Raw genomic sequence first — 22,359 nt, forward strand, 5'->3', positions numbered from 1 at the left:
GTCTAATATTATCTCCTGAGCAGACCTGGAGTGCAGTGTGATGGGGATGTTTTCAATCCTAAAGCCCTTTGGGAGGCTCCAGAGCCCCACAAACTAGGTGGCACCTCCCTGCTGCTCACAGCCTGGTAGGGTGGGAAAGAGACTTTTTCAAGGCAGGTCCTGGCTTGGCTCTGCTTGAACCTAATAAAAAGTCTGTCCCAGGCAGGAGGACATTAAGGACACCAGATACCTATCACAGCCCTCGGAAAGAGGATCCTGACAATTCACTGAAAGAAAACTAGGAAAAGAGATGGCACAGGCATCAGGCTAATTTGTCTTATGATGAGAAAAGACATGAGAGGTGACATGCTTGTCAAGAGATAAACAGTTACATGTTTATCATTTATTAAATTATTTTTCTTTATGCTTAAGATGAATCACAAAAGTATCATACAAATGCTTTTCCTCCTAGAGGGGTTCACAACTATTCTGAGCTTACCTAAATTGCAAAGTTTATGGTAATTAGCAGAGATGATGAGCGTATTTCTAAATGATGACAAAATCCTTTTGTTACAGTTTCTAGGTGGAATAGGATCCCCAGCCCAGCTACAGCCAAGCTAGGTGAGGCTGTAATCACAGGAAAGAGAGCTGAAAAGACCTAGAGAATTACCAGGTCCGGACCAGTATGACCTGCAAAACTGCTGAAAAAGCTATGCCTAACTGGCTCCTGAAAACCCTCAGCAGGAAAATTCCAGCCTCTCCAGACAATCTAATCCACATTTAACTGTTTATCACTACAAAGCTTCCCTAGCGTCTGATCCTCACCTCTCCTGATGCTATCTAAGATGATTAGTTCTTGCCCTATGCACAGAGAACAGGGAGAATCAGCTACTCCCTTCCTATTTGCATCAGGATTTGCTTCTGGTTTTCTTTTTTTTTACATATTTGCAGATTTTATGCCCATTTACTTTTTCCTTTTTTCCATTTTAATAATAAAACGACCATGTATATTTTTCAGTCATTCCTGACGGGTGATGTTTTCTAGATCCCTATGGACTCTTTGCTCACTTCATACCTGGCAACAAGTTATATTGCCAGAATAAAGAGCATGATGATGCTAGCTGTTTAGCGGAGCTATTAGAAATTAAAGGAATGATCCATACAGCTGCTCTCTCTGGCACAGCCAGTCACCTGTACCAGCAGGCAAGGCTGTGGTTAGCCTTGCTTTGTAGAGCACGTTACTCCCAACCTGCAAATGGAGTTACTTTACTCCTCTAGCTACTAAGACACCTGCAGTTGGGAGTGAGCTGTTGGCCAGGCAGGGACTGAGATGCAGGGACACTGCCCTGACCTTGCACCTCCCTAAAGGTCTGACACCAGCTGCCCCACTTCACCCACTGAGGGGAACACCTTGGGTTCATGTTTATAAAATTAGTAAGTTCCCCAATGTTTGAAACATCCAGTATATGCTACCTTTGGACACGCCTCCGGTGCAAATAATAGCTGCACACATCCGTTTGTACTTTACTGTACACTGATGAGTACAGTAATCTGAAAAAAAAAAGAACAGGTCTCTCTCCATACCTTGACTACACCGGTGTCACCTATAGAATCAATCATATTTAACAGAAGAAACCCAGCTTCATCACCACAGCCTGCCCGTTCTATTAGGACATGTTTAATTACGTCTTGCTTTCTCTGTGCTGGAGGATAAAGAGCAGGGAAGAGAATGCCATGCTGTTGCTCCTGAGCAGCTGATGAGGAGCGGCTTGCACAGAGGTGAGTACGTATCCCTGCTGGAAATTAATTGGAGAAGGAAGCAGCAGAGCGCTCTGCTTTGGACCAGTAACAAGTCTGACTTCCCAAAGTGTTCTGCTAGGGACTAGGTAGCTTCCCTGTTCCTGAAACCTTTGTACCTGGAAGTCTGCTGCGGATTCAGACGAGCAGTGAAGCTCCTGCGGCGTAAGAGGCTCTGCGTCTGGGGCTTGAGAGCACCGCAAGACAGAAGTGGATGAGGTGGTGTGTTGTCTGGCCCCTGCTGTTTGTGCAGACAGATGTGCTCACTGGCTGCGTACGATTAGATTACTCCAGGATTTTACTGGACCATGTGAGCTGAGCTAGCATTTGCCTTGATGTGTCATTTCATCTCCTCCCATTTGCTGCCAGTGCTGCTGCGTTGTGACTCTCCGGTGTCAGTGCATCTGCCTGCGAGCTCCTGTTTCAGGTAGGTTTTCTGTTTTCTTCCCTTTGAATAGTCAGATTAGGGGCTGGCTGGGAAGTGCAGGAATGGCAGGGACTGCTCTCAACAGGATAAAAGGGAGAGCAAAGGAGAAAAGACAGCAATAAACTTTAACTACTCCTGTGCTCAGACTCTGCTTTCTCTTTCCCTGTGTTATACAGTGCATATAAACCTTCCAGCTCAGGTGGGACATGCGAATAAGGCACATGTTAGAGAAGGCTGCTGCCAGGCAGGCTGCTCCAAGAGGAGGGTTTTGAGGAGACTGTGCACATTGCACGACATCCCAGAGCAGCACAAGACCAAAGAATTTTCATCTCAGTGCAATAAGGTGTGAGGGATGAGGAAATCCTTTGCTTGGGCACAAGACAGTGGACTGTGGCTACCTGCACTTGCTAACCATAAAAGCCACACTGAGGAGAAATCGTTTGCTCATGACAGTCTCACTGTGATTGTAATAATGGTGCCAATTCAAACTGACAGCTTTGCACGAGAGGCTCACAAAAAGGAATGTCATGATGCAGAGGGTTTTGTCCTAACAATAGAATAGAAAATGCCAAGTGACTCCCAATAGGCATGAAATGCATAATATTGTCACTATTGACCCAGACCAAAAAGGAACTCACATCTGATATGCAAAGCCGTGCATGTTGCTTTTAAATTAACTATCAAATTAGCTGAAACCTATTGCCTACATTTATTAAGGCTAGGAGCAGTTTACTGAATACTAACTATATTCCTAAGATAACATCTTTGTTGTCTGGAAAGGTCTGTTCCCATTCATCCCCAAGGAAGCCATTTCAATCACTAATTTTACCAGGGAGTGTGTTTCCCCTACAAAAGCCACACCAAAAGCTCCTCGGATGCTAAAATGAGAATTACTACAATGCAGGTCCAAGGAACAATAAAAAAGAGCAGCACTGCAAATCTTAGCCAGCAACAGTTTTAGTTCTATCAGCACAGACCCCTTTTACACAACCTCTGTCAAACAGCACAGTAAATATGTTATGTTTTTGTCCAGTAAGTCTGTTTTTGCACCCAAAAGATGCTGAGGTCCAATACAATCCACAGCAGGAGAAGCCATGGGCATCATGAGGTCTCCTGTCACCTTGATGCTTTTTCACTGATACTTACCATAATATGGTTCAGATTTACATGTAGATCTGGCTGCTCCTTGCAGCTGAATTTCAGATGAGTCTGTAAAATTGACAACTCACCAATACCTAAGAGTTTTTCCGTTGCGGTGGCTCATGTGACTTGTACACTCTATTTCTTTGTTTTGCTGTGCCCCGCCCCCCCCGCCAATTTCTGCCTATAATCCAAAGAATGGATCTTATTTCACAAAAAGCAGCTCAAGGTAGAACTAATAAAAAAAGAAGACCACAAAAAACCCACAAAAAAACCCAAAGGTTCTGAGAGCTTGGTTTCCCACAGCAGTCATTTCCATGTATGTTTTCAGTTTTTTAGTTTTTTCACTAACCGTGCCAGAGAATCACAGCACCAGGATTAAAGAAGTAGCACCAAGCATGCAGCCTTCTTTCCCTGAAGTCTGGTAGTACCAAAAGATCATGGTTAGTCTGGATTGCTGCAACACCCGATGTCTGTGCAAGAAAAAAAAAAAAAAAGAAGCCAAAACACACGAAGCAGAAGTTAAATCTTGCATTTCACTCCTATGATGGTCTATCTCTGTTTTCTGCACGTAGCTTACCAGTTTGTATGGACCACGTTACTAATGCAAACTTCAACACCTAAGAAAAAACAGTCTCCTTTGATATATATCTTTTATATATATATATATATATATATATATATCAAGTTCTTAAAAGTTTTCCTAGCTGTGTAGCAGGTTCCACAGTGCCCCAGATAGTTTTAAAAGCATCTGAGCAGACAGTTTCAAAGGCATCTAACTGCCTTGGAGTATCTCTCAGCCCTTTGGTACTTTGGAAAAGCTACTTGTGTTCTCTGCCCCCACCTGAGGCTCCTCCAAGGAAATCCTGACTTCTGCAGGAATGCTGGCACCTGCCCCTGGTTTTCCTCCTTCCACATCTTCCTAACTCCAGCTGGAGGGACCTGTTAAGACCATGGCACAGGGGAAGAAATGGTCTCGCAGCCAGCTGGCCCTGTGAGCAGGTAGGAAGGTGTTAAACTTAACGGCCTGTGGAGTGCACAGAGCAGGAGGCTGCTGGCCTTAGGCACCTGTCATGGCAGTTTGCATCACCGAGGTGTCAGGGGGGTGACTGCTGTTTGCTCCTGGGGAGAATTCACTGTAACAATCAAATTAGGAAGGAACAGGGGTTTGAAGCAGATTTGCGCTTCCTAGGACAGCATTCACGAGTAACTGAGCCAGGACACATTTCCCCCTCATGGCAGTGTTTGCTGTGCGTTTCTTTGCTAGACTTGGAGAGTGGTCTCAGCTCAGCGTCTGCTCACCTCTCGGAATCCTTTTTTACCAAGCTGTACTGCTGGGCTGTGACAGCATTTCCCAGACGACTTCTCAGCAGTGCTAGGTGAGTCTCCTTTACTCCCTGGTGCTTTGCACACCTCCATTCCAGCCCCTCAGCTCTGTTGGAGCCGTCCTCCTTCCAAGGGCGCTGGTGTCCACCAAGCAGGCTGTGCTGGATCTCCAGTGTGACCACAGCTCTCCCTGCCTGTCCCTGCTGGCTCCCAGGTGAGGAGTGGCTCTGCTGCCCAGTAAGCCTGACTGTCAGGTCTGTCCTGTGCTGGTGCCCCTCTTGGGGGACATTCTGGCCACAAGTCCTTACAAAGCTTCTCCAGCACTCCTCATTGCAGGTTGTGACCTACCTGACAGGCTGAAGCCACAGCCTGCAGCCTGTTTGAACGGAGAATCCCAGAGACTGTGGCCAGGACAGGAGGAAAGTGCAGCTTCTGGGCGGGACCTGCCAGTGCTTGAGGTGACTTGTCTGCATGAGCTGGAAGGCAGCTGATGGTATTTCTGACTCTGTAGCAGGCTGGATTGCTCAATCAAAACATCTATTGGCATAACCCCAGATCATCTGATATTGCCTCAGCATTACTTCGCATTGGAGCAAAGGAACATGATGTTGGAAAAAGTTTATATGCCCCAAACATGTTGTCTCATGGCAGAAGATCCACACGAACAGACTCACAGCTGGAAGAGAGGGAGTTACCGAGTATTTCACTTTAGTCAGAGCCACGCCACAAGGTCTCATTGCATAAGCATGTTTTTATACCAAGTGCATGCATGGCTTTTAGAAACAAGAATGTCTCATCAGAAAATCTAAGGTTAGCTTAAGTAGCTTAAATAGCAGGTTTTGCTAACCCAGTTCCTTGTGGTGGATGTAAGCCTGGAGCTCACCACAACTCGTCCATGACACTTAGCAGAAACCATTTGGCAAATTTCAAATTTAGAAATGAAGAAAACATTGCTGCAAAAAACCTGATGGATCTGACATTACTCTACACAGAGGCAAAAAATTATTTTCCTGCTTCTTATGTGTGAGTGCTGGTGGCCTTGCATGGTAGCGTGGTGTGCTGGACAGCCTTTCATAATTCTGAAACAGTGATGACTGATAGATTTGGGTGGTTCAAAAAAACACCAAGTTCCTGTAAGTGAAAAAATAGAATTAGAGGTAAACATCAGATCTTCCTGTCACAGCATGCACACACAGGAAGATTTACAGCTATATGATAGACACAGGGAGAATGGGGAGGAAGCAGGTAAGAACATACCCATAAGCTGAATTCAGGGGCACTGAAATATCATATAAATATAATATAATGCTAGTAACTATGGAATATGTCTGTTTAATCTTCAGGGTGCTGTGGAGCAGCTTCCATCTGCAAGCGGTTCACTACTTAGGCTGCTTCCATGTCAACAATGACAATGCAACTATTAATATCAAAAGTAAGAACAGCAGCTACCTACTATGCATCAGACAGATGCATGCGTTCTGCAGCAGAAAGGAAGCACGACCAGCAAAACAAGCCGTTTGTGATGTCTGATCTGATCTCTTTGCAATATGCCAAGGGAGACTCTCTCTGAGCAGATGACTACACTCAGGTATTGCTTCTTCACTGTTCTGATTCTCAGTGTTTCTCTTCCATTTGTTTTCTATGCTGTTAATTTGCATGCACAAAGATCTCTTCAGAGGCTCAACTTCTCAGTGAGCGCAACTTTAGCAGAAGCCTGTAAAGCACTTATTGAAGACAGGGTGTTCTTTCTGAAGGAAAATGCTTTAAAAACATCATTCAGGGAATCCAGTTGCACAGAGTATGTCACGCAGAACCACTACGTGACCCGCACCCTCTCGGCTGAGGAGGCTGCCTTCCCCATCGCCTACGTCATGACCTTGCACAAAGAGTTTGAGACCTTCGAGAGGCTATTCAGAGCGGTTTACATGCCCCAAAACATCTACTGCATCCATGTGGACGCCAAGGCACCGGCCTCCTTCTGGCAGGCGGTGCGGCGCCTGCTGAGCTGCTTCCCCAACGCCTTCCTCGCCTCCCGGTCAGAGCGGGTGGTCTACGGAGGCATCTCCCGCCTGCGGGCTGACCTCCACTGCATGAGAGACCTGCTGGCCTCGGCCGTGCCCTGGCGCTACCTGCTCAACACCTGCGGCCAGGACTTCCCCTTGAAGACCAACCGGGAGATTGTCCGGTGGCTGAAGGGCCTCGGGGGGAAGAACCTCACCCCTGGGGTGCTGCAGCCCCCACACATCTCCGCCCGCACCAAATATGTGCACAGGGAGCAATTATACTCTTTATTTTCTTTCATGCTGTGGACATTTGTACGCAAGCCCCCTCCCCCGCACAACCTGACCATCTACTTTGGCTCCGCGTACGTGGCCGTCAGCCGGCCCTTTGTGGAGTTCGTGCTGGAGGACCAGCGTGCCATTGACCTGCTGGCCTGGTCCGAGGACACCTACAGCCCCGATGAGCACTTCTGGGTGACGCTCAACAGGATCCCGGGTGAGCACACTTTCACTTTTTGTTCTATAGGTGCACACGTGCATGCAGAGGTGTGCACGTGCACTCGCACACACACATATCTGAGGCTGACTTTGACAAAGCCTCGGTGAAAAATGTGATCAGATCATAACTGACGTAAAAGGCTGATCTATCAATAGGCTTATTGCCCTTTTTGATCATTGAGGGAGGGCGGACTGCACCGCGCGTGATGTGCACTGCCGTTCTGCGTCTGAGCAGCAAGAAGCTCAGGGCATCCAAGTTCAAATTGAAATCCTTGGACATTTCAGCTGGCTTAGGGCTTTTATCAGTAAAAATTGAGATGAAGAGAAAAGAAGGAATAAAGATTCAAATATAGAAGCTGTGTAAACGTAGTAGTGAAAGTGTTTTCTGCAAGATATTAATTTTTCTGAGGGGAATTTTATTTTTCCACAAAATTTTATCTCTATCTATTATTCCAGAGCCAGAAAATCTGAGTTCAGGCTAGAACCTTCTTCTAGTCTTCATGTGCTTTTCTGTGGGCACACGTATATGCACACACACCAGCTCTCCCATAACGCCTGCAAAACCCCCAGGTGCTCATAGCTGTTGCCTGAACTCCATTGCACACGGTCAAATATTTGTTCAGAGAAACAGAATCAGAGCCAGTATTTTCATCTTTGCCTTATGTATCTACAATTAATTTTACTTTGTTCATATGATTGTGAAAGGATCAGAAGATGCACAGGCCTTCTCCAGCATGCACGTCGCTTTTAGAAGCACCTGGTAGGAATTTACTGCTCCTGACTCCCTAGAACTTCACAGCAGCCCAAAGCAGGGATATGAGGAATGGAAGCAAGGATACATTTCTTCTCTTGTCTTTTTTTTTCCTTTCCACTTTCTCTCTACTGTAATTGCGGGAAATGAAAATGGGGCAGTAACAGAGAGGCAGGGCATGTCTACTTTAATCTAAGCAGCAGACTGTGGGTTCGTTTTGCAAGGCCAGTCTGCTTTCAAATTACCACATAACCCTCTACAAGAACAGTGCTTGCTCTTCCCATAATGATATTCTGCATCTGGCGTGCACAAGATACACAAATGGTGTAATCATTAGCATACATTATTTGTAGCTAGCTGGCTTTTCCAGGAAGCTGGTTGCTGTGATCTTGTTATAGCTTATTGCCTCAGAAGCAATAAACCTGGGACCAGAGATGTTTTCCACAATCAGAAAGCTTTAGGTGGTTGCCTTTTGCTGTACTGCACTGTGTAGCTTACATAGGCTGTACATTTCATTGTTTATTTCCACAAATATCACCGTATGCTTTCCATTATGGCACACTGGTGTAACATTTTTTCGTGCTTGTTCTCTTTGCATCTGAAAGATGCAACATTTCCATGGCAGGTATGTTTTTTTCCTCTTCCTTGTTTTCCCTGCCATTACATTAGGGATGTAAAATGTGGCCATGAAGCTCTGACAGAGGTACTCAGGAGCTGCTGCTGTCCAGGATTTTGAATCCAATCTTGTAAGTGTAGCACAGGGTGTGAGACACTCCTCTGAATGTGTCTGAGTCAGATCGAGAGCTCTGAGTGATGCTGGGGTGAGAAGTCATCCCTCCCAGTGCATGGGTGTTAGCCTGGGACTCAGTTCCTGCCTCTAACAAAAACCTCTCGTCCAAGTTTAACCAAACCATTTTCTTTTAGCTTTTCAGGCATATCAAAGGGAGATAATGGTATCAGGCAGTGGTCTAGCTGTTAGAACCAATAGCTGGAGGCTCCCAGGCTAGCAGAGAGATCATTTAAGGACCAGTTTGGATGGACAGCATATCATGAAAGATCTAAATCAAACAGATATTTGTGGTTTCAGACAGCTGTGATAATCTCAGTTCAGATAAAAGATTAAAAAAGACTGTTTGGCCCCCAAATCTTAAAATAGCATGCTTATTACCCAGAGTCATGCAATGAAGGCCAAGATTTCTTTTAGCCCCCTAAAGGCTAAAGACCTAGAGGCTCAGAGGAGACCTCATCGCTCTCTACAACTGCCTGAGAGGAGGCTGTAGCGAGGTGGGTGTTGGTCTCTTCTCCCAAGTAACAAGTGATAGGACAAGAGAAAATGGCCTCAAGTTGGGCCAGGGGAGGTTTAGATCGGATATTAGGAAAAATTCTTCACTGAAAGGGTTGTCACGCTTTGGAACAGGCTCCCCAGGGAAGCGGTTCACTCATCATCCCTGAGATATTTAACAGATGTGTAGATGTGGTGCTTAGGGATGTGGTTTATTGGTGGATTTGGCACTGCTAGGTTTATGGTTGGACTTGGTGATCTCAAAGGTCTTTTCCAACTAAATGATTCTATGATTTTATGACTTTCAATTCCCATTCAGTTGCTTTTCAAATAACAGTCTTATCTTTGGTATTTACCTCAGGCCACTTACCTCCCACATGACTCCCGTGTGACAGAAAATTTTTGAAAGTCACTTTTCAGATAAGCAAGAGAAGCACGGGGCAGTTAAAGGAAAGCATTTGCAAAATATGTAGGCCTGAAGTGGCTGGCCCTAAATGACTTGCCCCAGGTCTCACAAGAAACACATACCACCGCAGTGCAGGTTAGTGGCCACGTCCCAGGCCAGCAGTGTGAGCACGCAGAGCAGAAATGGGGTTCTGGTTGCCTTGGGAGAGGTGTGCGTCCACAGCCCATGCTACAGAGTCCTTCAGGGGAACTTTCCTGAATCCTCCTCCGAGCCAAAGTCCTGTCTCCACTTCCATGCGATATGGTCACAGCATATGCATGACTTGGGATGCAGGCAGTCTCAGGTGATAACCCTTCATACTCACTGACACACACGTTGATGCACACATACGCTGGTCCCCTAGTAACTTACACATTGTTCAAGTGGGAAAATAAAGGTCAGGAGAAGTAATAGCAGCACTTCTCATACAGATGTGAGCGTGCAAGATGCTTTTACAAGGGGGATTGGTACTATTATTTCCCATTCACAGCAGCAGGCAGAAAGGGGTGAAATGGTATTCCCAAGGTCTTCAACCGGCACTGGAGCACTGACACCTGACTCCCAGTCTAATGCACTGGATTCAGCTGCTTTTTGGGAATTGGCTCACCTGCAAGATAACACATGTGGTTGCACCGGCCCCACTCCTTTACTAAGGGTGAGTGTGCACAAGGTGGCTGAGCACTAAGAGCTGGTTGTTGCCAAAACAGGAAATTTTCTCCTGCTCATCTCTTTCCACTCCCTTCTGCCCACCAGTCCTGTGCCAGGAGCTTTGCCAATTCAACTCACTAGATCTGAGGAAAAACAAGTCTCCTTTTTTTTCTGACTGAGTGTATGAATTGAATTGACTTGGTGGAGGATCTGGCCAGCACGGAAGTCAGCACAAATTAAAGCTGGGGGCGAACACACAGATGTGAGCAAAAAGGAGAGGAAAATGGGAAGGAGAGGAGGAACAAGAGCCAGACCTTCCCTTTTCAGTGACAGTGAGACATGAGCCTGGCTCATGCCACCTTCTACAATGCCACCTGTGTACGGATATTTTTTTAACATCTGAACTTGGAAGGGTAGGGCAGGATATTTAAAGGCATTGCATGTGTTTTACCGGTACTAACAGTTTCTCTACAATTTTCACCCCAATGCAGACGAGATGTATTTGGGGAATGCAGTACTGCTAACTGAACATATTTTTGTTATTGCATTTAAGACTTTTTCTAGGAAATGAGGATATGGAGATACAAACTTTAAAGTCCCATGGGTTATATCACTCTTGCAAACTTTGCCTGTTTAAAACTCACATGCTCAGGTCTTTGTGCTACAGATTTTGTCTATAGGAAGTTCTTTCACGTTGATCCCAGCGAAACAAGTCATGGCTTTGTCTGCTTTAATCTTCAAGATTATCCCATGCACACCCTCCAACTGACGAGTAAGCTATAAGGAAATATTCAAGAGTGCATCCTCAATGCCAAAATAAATGTTAAAAGGACTAGCCCATAGTCTGATGAACAAATGTCACCTGTGTGCCACAGGTAGTTTACTGCAATATCCTGTAAAAATAGCATCTATTTTCCACTTTGACCTTTCTTCTAGGGGTGCTGCTGGCATCAGGTTCATCTGTACAGATGATCTTTGTCTTAAATGATCTGGGTTAACACCAGCCTGGAAAATGTAAAAGAGTTCATTTGTAATCAGTCATTGCCCTGGATCACTACGTATCCTATAAATGGCTGTGCTGGCAGGACCGAAAGGGCTCGGTGGTTATGGGAACAGCCAGGGTGTTCCAGGGACAGGGAATAAATCAAAGGCCAGCAGTATGTATTTAGGTAAGAGGCTCATCTCCCAGAGTACTTTAACCACCATCTTCATCCTTTCTCTCAAAACTGTGACTGAATACACTTGTGCACATGGTAAATATTTCTCCTAGTCTCCTGCACCTGTTCTGCAAATTTCTTGTTCAGGTTTCTCCCAAATTCAGGCATACCAAGAATGTCCTATATTATCCAGACCATTTCCGTGGTCCCTCTTGACAACATCTTGGCAAGCTGGTCTCTGTCCTCTCTGCTCTGTTGCAAAGAGACCAGAACTATTACTGCAGGCTGGGAAACACAGCCGAGATGCTGCCTCCTACCTGCTTCACCAGGGTGCATGCAATGGCTCCTGATGCTCAGCAGTGTGTAACAGGCACTGCCTCTAGCTTCAAAACATCACCAACATGCATGGAGACGCTGTACTGAAAAGGAAAATGAGGTCTTAGATATTTAGTCACAAAAAGATGCTGGCAGAGCATTCTCTTCTCCACAAGCTCTCTGACCAGAGCCAGCCCTGAGGTGCCCTTCACTCTCCTCACTAGGGGTTATGAAGGATCTCTGTTCCTAGGAAGAGCTGTTACATCGGAGGCCACGGCTACAGCTGGATTTAGAAGTGAACTGCAGTCAAAACTCAATAAACCAGGTGAAGAAGCAGAGAAGTTTTGGGGGGACTCTTCTGCGAGCACACTGGACAGATGCCGCGGAGTGTTGCATGGCGATGTCCACGCTGGACAAACACTACAAGCTTTCTAGGCATAACAAGAAACCCAGCTATGACCAGAAGAAATTGGGTTTTGCATCTGCACTCTGATGCTTTTGGGGAAGGATTATTCCTAGCAGGGTGCTGCTCCCCCTGGGGTTCGCTCTGTGGCTCCACAGAAATTGCATCAGCGCAACTGAAGGGCCTGTGCGGAGCCATGAACAAGAGGAGCAAGAACTTCAGGAATATGCTTCATGTGGCATTGTCACTGAGGAGCTGAGGAATCACCACCATGCAGCTAGCTGGTGTGCCTCCAAAAGGCATGGCGTTGCTGCACAGACACAGCATAGCACTCTTGACGCAGGCTTTGCACAGACACATTTACTTTGCTGATTGTGGAATGAAAATGAACGTTTTAGTTGGGAGCAGAAGCGTGCTTCTGAAGTGCTTTCCATCCAGCTGTTCCCCTCTTATGGTACGCTAGTTTTATTCAGATAATGGTCTTAGTGCGCAAGTGGATTCCTTCTTTGGTGGAACCAAACCAAAAGATGTACATTAGCAGCACATCCAGTGCACTGCGGCAGCCAAGAGGGGCACAAAGATCTCAGCTGGGGAGCAGCCTGCACCACTGCCAAGCACAATGCTGGTCCTAAAAAGCACACTAGCAAGTATGTGCCAGTAGAAGACTCCAAAATGTCATGGGCTCATGTTGCATAAGTAGCTAGGTGATGCCTGCTCTGCCGCAGCTGCTGTCTCCTGCCAGCATGCCATTTTGGTTGGTCCTTATTCAGCTCTACGTTTCTCCTGCTTCAATATCCTTTCTTTGCTCTCCATCTCTTGCCATTTCCCCCATGCTGAACTTCACCTGTTTTTCAATGTTCCCCTTTCCTCTTGCTTTCCTTTCCTGAGGGTAAGTGTAAGAGATTGCAGGTTCTGGCGCTCACCCAGGATCCTTGTTCCTGGATACCACAAAAAACCACCCTGCATGTTGGGGTCTGCAGCAGGTCATCAGGGTCTGACACATGTACTATCTAAGATAGAGAAGCCATATGTAAAAATAATAAATGCCATTTTGGCCATTTTGTCAGAACGCAGCCATGTAGATCAGTGTTTTTATGTCCGTCTCGACTTGCGTTGCCACATCTGCATGAGAACATTCTCATCCAGACACTGCTTCTTCCATCTCATCCCAAGTCCAGCACCAATAACCCCATCCCAGCACCCATGCCTTCCAACTCAGGTGCACGTATGGCAGGGAAGTGTGGCAACACACTAGGCTACTGGGGGATCGCTTGTCTGGGGCATCAGTCTTGGTTTTGCCGAGGTGTGATGAGTATTGCAAGCCCTAATATAAGAGCTGGTAAATCCCTAGCAAGCCCTTCAGGCTATGAGCTGCAAGAGAAAGTCTGCATGTGGCAACTGGCTGTTACAGCAGTCACCCACCCATTCCCTGCCTGGTACAAGTGCCCAGGTACGTTCTGGCAACTGGGCAAGGCTGCAGATGCATCCTGCCATGTTAGAGCAGCCCTTCTAAGCTTCCATGACAAGACCTTAGCATGTGGTTCTTTTCTCTCCCTGAAAATGCTGGCGATGTAGCAACGGTGCCATGCTCAGCATTTCTTTGTTCCCTGTCACTGCAGAGAGCAACAGCAACTAGCCTGGGGTGGTTTGCCTTCACACGGGGTGCGAGGTGGTTAGCTACAGTAATGCACCTCTCATCCCCACTCATTATGGCTGGCACAAAATTCACCCAGCCATGCACGGGCAGTACGGTGCCACCTCTGGGTTGTGCCTTGGTCACACACATCCCTCCAGAGAGATCAGGAGTGGTGCTTGGCAGTCACTCGGTGTAAGGGAAGCTGGGGGCTTGCAGGGAAAGTGCCAGGGCAGAACCACGTTTATTCCTGGTTTCTACAAGAAGCCTTCAGAATGGGGACCAGGTGTGGATCACGTGTCTTATAGAAGGGGGAAAAAAAAGGAGCACCTTGCCACTTTTGCTCTTGTGCCAGCCCAAAAAGGTCATTGGGTGCACAGCATGCCATCGCTACCTGCTGCAAAACCAGGCAAACTTTCGCATCAGCATGAATACCAGGCAGGTGATTACTAGAGGGGTAGCCCACAGTGTCCTGTGCAAGCCCACAAACCCAGACCGCTCTCTGAGCTCGCTGGGCAGGCCACAGAACCACGGAGCCTCCAGCAGCTTCCCATCGAGCACAGGCACCCAGGGACATTAGCAGCCTCAACCCCCTATCTTTGAGTGAAGTTTTTTCTCCTGTTGCTGCTAATCTGGCACAGAAACTGGGAATCTATGGAAGGTGACGTTGCATTCTAGCTGGTGCTTACTTTTCCAAGAATTCATTCACCTGTGCCAACCACCATTTTAAGTGTTTTTGACGCAGTTGTATATTGGGTCTAAGGGCAATGTTTCTGAGCTCTCTCCAAGCAGGATGAAGGTTGCTGACATCTTCATTCATTTTACCAATGATCGGGAAAGAATTAAAATGGTGGATAGTTTTCTTTGGAGTGTTAAACCACCCCCAAACCGTGAAAGTGTATCTGCACCATCCTGGTGGCAGGTCCTCAGCTGGGAGCTGAACGGTAGAGGGAAAAATGAGGAGGACAGCTGGCACAGTGTGTCTCAGGTAGTGGCAGGCATGTGGTGGGTGCCGCTGGGGGTCAAGCTGGCAGGCTGTCACGAGAGGTGGGAGGTGTCCTTGCAGTGTCACCGCAGTGCCTCTGAAGCAGTAGCTTTACACCCAAACAAGAGCTGGTGGCTCTCAAGGAACATTCCATTCACATCCCTTGGGTGTGGATGTGAGGTCTGAGAGTAAGACCGGAAAATTCTGACTAGCATTGCTAGCACGTTCATCAATCACATTAGCCAATTCCTTATTTTTAAGTGTTTATATGGCCATTTGCTTGTACAAGCAGGCCTGTGGGTTTTTTTTTCCAGACGATTTAGCTTGCACTGAGTTTCTCACTACAGCAACTTAATCATTCAAAACTACTTCGGTATCTTGTATATTCGGTATATTGTAGACAGGTCTGTGGAACAACCTTCTCCTCAATGCATGCATCATACTAATATGCACTATTGGGGTTCTGTTCTGCCTGGTAATGTTCCTTTTCCTTCGCTTAGTGCCCACCCTTCAAAAGACAGACAGAGATGCAGAAGCTTTTAGTATTGATTCCAGACTGTGATGCTAGCTGAATAAGCCATGTTCTAGAAAAAAGGTATTTTGTATCTGCGTCTGCAGCATTACTCATATAACTAATCCTTGTTCTCTCGTTCATATTCTCCATTATTATAATGAGACTTCCTGGTTGAGCAAGAACTTCTCATAGGAGTAAGGCATAAAAAATAGGGATTTTCCTGTGACTGTTACTGAGTTTCATGCCCACAAAGCTGTTGTAATCTCATAGTTAAAACCTTTCTCTTTTGAAAAACTTACTTAACCGAAGGTGTTGCAACACAGTTGCAGCAGTCACAAAAACTCACCTTCTTCACAGCAGAATTCCCTGAAAAATTACTCTTGTCCCCTGTCCACCAGATATTTGGTTCATCTGAGAAGATATAATTTAAAATAGCCTGTGGTCTCTGTGCAGTCTGCAGCCGCTGGATTTTGAGCGCTGCTTTCAGTAGGAACAATACTTTGCTTTACAACCAATTGTTTGCTTCTTACTAAAACACTACTTAGTGATGACAAGAGAAGGAAGGGTATGTCTTCAACAGGTCTTTTTGAAAAGTCACAGCTAAGAAATGGGCTTGTGTTCCTTTACTTGATTATCTTTACAACTAATAGACATTGGTATAATAAGGTTCAAACAGCACAAGCCCTTGAAGAACAGAATCAGATGGGAGTAATTTAAGGAAGAATTCTTTTCTTTCTAAATTCTGGCATCAGGTAATGTCTGTTCCCACTCCTGCATGTAAGCAACTAAACTTCAGTCCAGCTGCAGTAACAGAGACTTGTCTTGACGTTCCCAGATGCTGAGTTGCCAACATCCCTTGTTTTTGTTAGGGGGGAACTCCAGTCAGGCTGCTTGAATCTGTCTCCTTCCACCTATGAGCAGATTCATCTCCTAAAGGTACGTTACACGTGTTGAGAGACAAACCTGGCTGCCAGCACCCTGCCTGGGCAGCTGAGGTGGAAGCTGGCAGAACCATGCCTCATGGTGCTGGGGTGGGCACCGGCAGCTCCTGTGGAGCAGCAATCCCACCGGCTGTCCTCAGCCCAGGGTGTCCCCACAGGTCCAGCGGGCTCCCACTCTGGGAAGCAGGTGTCTCCTGAACAGCCTTGTGGAGTTCAGCTCGTCTCAGGTGGGACTGCAACCCTGCCAAAGACCCTGGGGTTAATCTATGGGTCAATAACTGCTCAGGAAAATTTGTCTTTCAAGATGTATCATCAAATGAAGCTACTACAGCTGAGACCTTCTCCTTCTTATCCATCAGATGATTCAACGCAGGAGCTGCAGTTTGGAAAAGAGCTGGATAAAAGTACAGCGAGCAATTCATGCCAAAGTTTCTGTTAACTTTCACCATCAGCACCACTTCACAAACAAACTGTATTTATAAGAACAAGCCCCCGAACAGTGTACAAATCTGAAATCAGTTGCTGAAACAAATATTTCAAGGAAAATATGGTAAATCCATTTTTTTCCCAGTGCTGAGCTATGCTTTCCCCCGCTCTTTAATTAACTTCCAGAAATGCCTAGTTTACTCAATTTGGGTGATGGTGAATAATGTGGAGTCAGTAGTTCAGTATTTCTGGAAGGCAGTGCCTTCCAGTGCTTTTGTGGATGTCCTGGGGTCGTTCCTGTTTTGTCAGTCATCTTTCTGCTTTCCCACTGTGTCAGCATTTACCAAGTCTATCCACACACCACATTTACTACCATCTGTTACAAACAGGTTTTTAATTTGGGATGGTAATGCACATTCCAGCCCATTTAAAGTGTTTATCCCCTGCCATCACTGCCTCTTTTTGTCTTTTATAAAGTGTTATCTTTAGCTTAATGCTTTCTGTGGAAGAGTAACTTTTTCTGAATTTTCCCCAGGACAAACCCACACTTTTTGGCATGTTATTTTATTTGCTAATGACCCAATATACAGATATACAGAGGGGGAAAAATAGAGTCATGAAGTTCTGGTTACAGCTGCCGCCTATCTCTGTTTATGGCAAAGTGTTGTGGTGGTTCTGCTGGAGGATCATACAGTCTTTTTGCATCTGATATAAAAGTCATGAGTCGGTATTTGCAAACCACCACCCTTACTTACCAGGAACGAGCTATCCTTAAAAACACAGAGCAAAGCAAGCAAACAGAAAAAAACCCAGCCCTGATGTTTAACCTTTCTCCCATCCATTTTCTTAAACCCCCCCCGAACTCCAACCCCAACCCCCCCCGACATTGTTCAGTGCCTTTAGGGTCCCATTTGTCCCTCACTGTGCTTCTCTTCAAGCTCACAAGCAAAATAGTTGTTGGGTTATAGTAACTGCAGAGGTACTGTACTTGTTGCCGTCTAGGAAAGGAACAGAAAAAACGCAAAACAGTAACAAAATCTCACTTTGCTTTCACCTTTTATTTTCAGAAAACACCAAGGTTAGGATGATGACACACTCTTGGCTGCTGTTTCAGCACTGAGGGTTTCTTGTGTGTGCTGCAGTCACCAGCTGAAACTGCGCTTTACAGAACTGCTGGCAAATCACCTCATTTAGGATTGTGGTTAACCAGCAAAATAAACAGCCTAGATTAGTACACTTTTTAAATGAAGTTATGACAATCTGGAAGATGAGCTGATTAGAGTTAAAGAAAGAGAGAGGTCAGAACTGGAGATTAAAATGTCAATTTTATTTTAGTTAAAATCATGTTTGAAGGGCTCAGCTTCCTTGTCTTTGCACAGGTCCCACAACCCCAAACCGGTGCTATTATGCATTTTGTACAAGCTCGGAAAGTCTTTGTTATCATCGCAGAGTAAATCAAGGAAAATGGCTGTCTTTTCTGTGTAGGGAGTTAGTACAAGTGACAGATAATAATACAAATATTATGAAGACGTTTTCATAAAAGGCTGCGCGGTTCCCTCCCTGCCACTCACACAAGCATTCCCCTTAAAGGGAAAACAGGAGGAACCAGGATTAACAGGCTTTAAATGTCCCTTTTAAAAATCTGGAAGAAAAATACTTGAACGTGTCTAGCTTTTCAAACAGCTTAACTTTTGCATCAGCTACGATTAGGCTGATATCAGGGGTTATTAGTATTTATTAATACTTACTATTGTTATTACTGGTGGACTCCCCACTCCTGGTGTGTACTACAGATTGACGAAAATGACTGAGTGTTGCCAGGGAGGAGGGCTGGGTGCTGGGGGGGGGGCTTGGGGGGGTGCTGAGCAGGTGGGGGCAGCTCACCTTGTCCCCCAGCTCACCTTGTCCCCCCTGCTCCAGCCTCCTGCTGCATCGGGGGGAGCGGGGAGCAGCTGCCTTGGGACAAATCCTGTCCCCCCTGGCCACCGCCACCATCAGTGCTGGTGCACTTGTTAAACAGCTTGAGCCCCAGGTACGCCCCGGCGGTGACGCTCGCAGTAATTCTTTGCATTTGAGCAAGTCAGTCTTTTTCATTTGCTTTTCTGCTTTGTTATGGGAAAGCAGAAACGACGCCCGCATTTTTGTACTTGCTGGCATGCCACTTGGCTCGCCACGCCTTGCCTGCTCTGCCTTCTGACAGCTCAGGTGCAGCGGGGGGCACTGCTTGCTGGGCAGGAAAGAGTACAAGATGGGTAGGTTTGTCCCAAGCAGGTGAATAAGTTGCACGCAGGTGTTTGTGCTGCCGTGAGAAACTGGGGCTTTTCAGCTTTTCTCGGAGAAGTGGCTTGTCCATTGGGTGGCGGTTACAGAGTCTGTATCTGCACTTTGTTCTCCAGCAACTGATTGAGCCAGTAAGAAAGACAAAATAATTTGTGGAAAGGCATAAGTTCATAGAAAGCTTTTATTATTTTATGCCTTTGGTTTTTTTGCTTTGATTTTGGTTTTGTTTGTGGGGTTTTTTTTTCTTTTTTTTTCCTGTATTCTGACAGCAGTTTTAGGAAATATTTCAATAAACTTCTATCACTGAATTGAATACAATACTGCAGTGCAGATCAGGCCAGGCGGTCTCCCGACCTGTACTCACCTGATCTGCTCTTGCTTTCGAAGGCAAACGCCTCACCCCGTGGGCACGGTGCTACGGTTACTGCCTTGTGCTGAAGGTACGGCAATTCCCCCGACTCACAGCAGCTGCCTACATGTTGCATCCATGTTGCCTGTTTACTCTTCAGCTATTACCAACCACTGAATGTTCGGCATTTTCCCCTTAATGACTCAAAATGAGTGTTTGCCAGGTTATAGCTGGACAAAGAGAGGCACTCTTACTAGTTTATCTTCTAGATAGGTCCTGTGATCTGCCTAGGCTTGTATACATTATTATATAACTTTATAGGCTACAATTGAATTTCAGCGGTTCCATCCAGTTGGATCATGTTTGAATTTGTTCTGTTAGTCTCTTCTTAAAAAAAAAAAAAATTACCACTAAATTCATGTGAAAGCATTATATGTCGGTGACCCAGTGTTCAAATAGCACTTGGAGGGCCGTGCGGGTTGGGAAGACTCCGTGGGTGACTACACACGCATGTGGTATCGTAGTGAGGCTGTTGCAAAAGAGGGATTTTATTTCTCGTGTGAAATGTCTAGATCTCTTGAGTTGACATTGTGTTTATGTCATGAAAGTTGCTTTCATTGAAGAAACTTGACAACAAGGTTAGCAGCCAGGCATCTGTTGATGCATATTCCTACATATTGCACCCCAGCTCCGTAGGGAAAGGTCCCAGAGAGCGGACATACACCTGAACACATAGCTGCTGAAAGGATTAATTATCTGGTTTTCTGTTACCTAATTGCAGGTGTCCCAGGGTCCATGCCCAACGCATCGTGGGAAGGTAACCTGAAAGCAGTGAAGTGGATGGATATGGAAGAGAGCCATGGAGGTTGTCATGGTAATGTGTACATTTTTCTCCATTTCTTCTACCTGTTCATATAGTAAAAACCACGTGACTGCTGCCTTTGTATTCCTACAGCCTCTAACCATAATGTGAGCAAGTCTTTAGACAGTGCTTCATCAGCGAGATGACATTAAAAAGGAATCCTCTCCTTCATAGTCCGTATGTGAATGATAGCAGCCACATAAACAGAGAGAAAGCTGGAATAGTTGCTTCTTCATCAGTAGTTTTATAAGATATATCAGCCTTGGGAAGGTGGATATTTAGCAGCACTTAAGGCTCACATGAGTTTTAGCCCACTATGTTCTTGAAAACCTTGTGGGAATTTTCTTGCAGGTGGGTGGGAACAGCCCACACGTGTGTTCCGTGCTGGGATGCGGTTGTGCTGCAGCCAGCAGCAGCGCGCAGGGCAGGTGTCCTGGGTGAACCTGGACACATCTCAGCTCTCAGCTGGGTACCATGCCTGCTGGAGCCACAGCTGACGGGGAACCTATGGAGCTGTGGGCTGATGGTGATGGCTGAGCTTTGAGTTTTCCTCTGTCCTGCTACTTCAGGGCATGACATTAGCAGCAGATCATCCTCTGTACGGCACACTTAATTTTTCAGCCACCGGTTTGTACATTACATGCTGCTACTACTTCTGACATATCCAAGTGCAACAAGAAACGGGATACCAAAATGCTAATGATACAAATTTTATTTCAAGAATTCTTGATCCATAACATAGTTGTTTCTATTAAGGAGAAAAATTTTGAGAACTTCAGTCAGCTTCAATTACAGCAGTTTCACATTGGCATTTCTACATTGAAATCAGTGAAATTACACCAATATCACCCAGAATTAATCAGTGGAAAATCTAGTATGAGTAAAAGTATTGGTTTCTCTACACTGAAAGAAGGACATTTCCCTTTGCTGTGTTTCGTCCTTATCTGAGAAAGACTTTCAAGTATTAACACTTTTTTTCTGAGTTACCTCCTTATTTTGCTCATTATTTATTCTGCAGTAACTTTCTTCACTTCATCCCATCGTTCACAGTTATTCTCCCTGCATGCCCAGTAGGCCTGCTAGCGTGTTGGCTCTGTAGGTTATTCCTAGAGGCTTTGCAGATAAAACTTCTCAAAAAGAATGATTTGGATCCTTGCTTCTGACATTGCTTTTTTTCTTTGTCTTTTGGCAGGCCATTATGTCAGAGGCATTTGTGTATATGGAACAGGTGACCTCAAGTGGCTTTTTAACTCCACCTGTATGTTTGCAAATAAGTTTGAGCTTAAAACATATCCCCTGACTGTAGAGTGCCTGGAGCTGAGGCATCGGCAGAGAACCTTGTCCCAGAGTGAGGTGCAGGTGGAACCCAACTGGTATTTTTAGCTAGCCCAACCCCAGGCTACGACATCCATAAAAGCGATCAAGAGAATAGCGGCAGCAATCTTAATTTCGGCTGTGCCAGAGGCAGAAACTCATGAGACGGGTTTCTTTAAGATGTTCTGTAGATGCAGCTTGGATTGGCTTGTCTCGCACTGCCTGCGAATCTCACCACGAGGTGCAATTTAACACCTGGAGGCCAAAATGTGAAAGATCCAACAAGAGACATGAGGGCAAAGCTCCTCTTGCAGCTGGAGGAGCTTAGCACTTTTGCCTTTTTGCATGTGCTGTTTTCCAGCCCCAGCTTTTGTCTTGCTCCACTGCCATCGCCACCTTTTACTATCAAAATATAAACAGTCATGCATCTCTAGCGCTTCTTGTGTCTAAAAGACAAGTGTGCACATTTGGTAAGCAAAAAGGTCACAGTCAGCAAGATCTCCCAAGCAGGAACACAGCTGCTGGCCGTACGTACAGATACCGTTTTGTCAAAGACACTGGTATTTACTGCAGAGAGCTGATGGAAAAGTACTGGAAATGGAATAAAGACACTTTGCTTCCCAGATCATACCTGTTCTTTCAATATCTGTCACAGCAAGCTTTGTAAGAGAAAACAGCATCTTTTACTAGATCTGTGGGTGTGACAAGAAAAACCAGACAGGCTTTCAGGCACAGGAGCCCTTCTCTGTGTCTGAAAAATGGGGGCTTCCATATTTGTCTTATTTGGCCAACTAACAGAACTGAATTACTTAAAAAAGCTCTCTACACGCAGATTTCAGCTCACCCGTGTCCTTAGATTGTCAAGTGTAAAGACACAGAGGGAGAGA

At 45.7% G+C, this 22,359-nt stretch overlaps 1 protein-coding gene across 1 annotated transcript; it reads left to right on the forward strand.

Annotated features, from left to right (window-relative positions):
- Window positions 1-6,033: 6,033 nt before the first annotated feature.
- GCNT2 (glucosaminyl (N-acetyl) transferase 2 (I blood group)) lies at window positions 6,034-21,990 on the forward strand. Its single transcript, XM_037381043.1, has 3 exons — window positions 6,034-7,165; window positions 20,078-20,170; window positions 21,351-21,990. Exons 1-3 carry the CDS (start codon window positions 6,217-6,219, stop codon window positions 21,539-21,541), a joined length of 1,233 nt encoding a protein of 410 aa, XP_037236940.1. The 5' UTR covers window positions 6,034-6,216; the 3' UTR covers window positions 21,542-21,990.
- Window positions 21,991-22,359: the final 369 nt, after the last annotated feature.

Source organism: Falco rusticolus, chromosome 3 (assembly GCF_015220075.1).
Source record: "Falco rusticolus isolate bFalRus1 chromosome 3, bFalRus1.pri, whole genome shotgun sequence".
In the NCBI taxonomy this organism is placed as follows: domain Eukaryota; kingdom Metazoa; phylum Chordata; class Aves; order Falconiformes; family Falconidae; genus Falco; species Falco rusticolus.

Excerpts from the sequence above, each read along its gene's own strand:
- GCNT2 (XM_037381043.1), top strand. The coding sequence starts at position 6,217 with ATGCCAAGGGAGACTCTCTCTGAGCAGATGACTACACTCAGGTATTGC. Across the intron at positions 7,166-20,077 it reads GACGCTCAACAGGATCCCGG|GTGTCCCAGGGTCCATGCCC; the intron begins GTGAGCACACTT and ends ACCTAATTGCAG. Across the intron at positions 20,171-21,350 it reads GAGCCATGGAGGTTGTCATG|GCCATTATGTCAGAGGCATT; the intron begins GTAATGTGTACA and ends GTCTTTTGGCAG.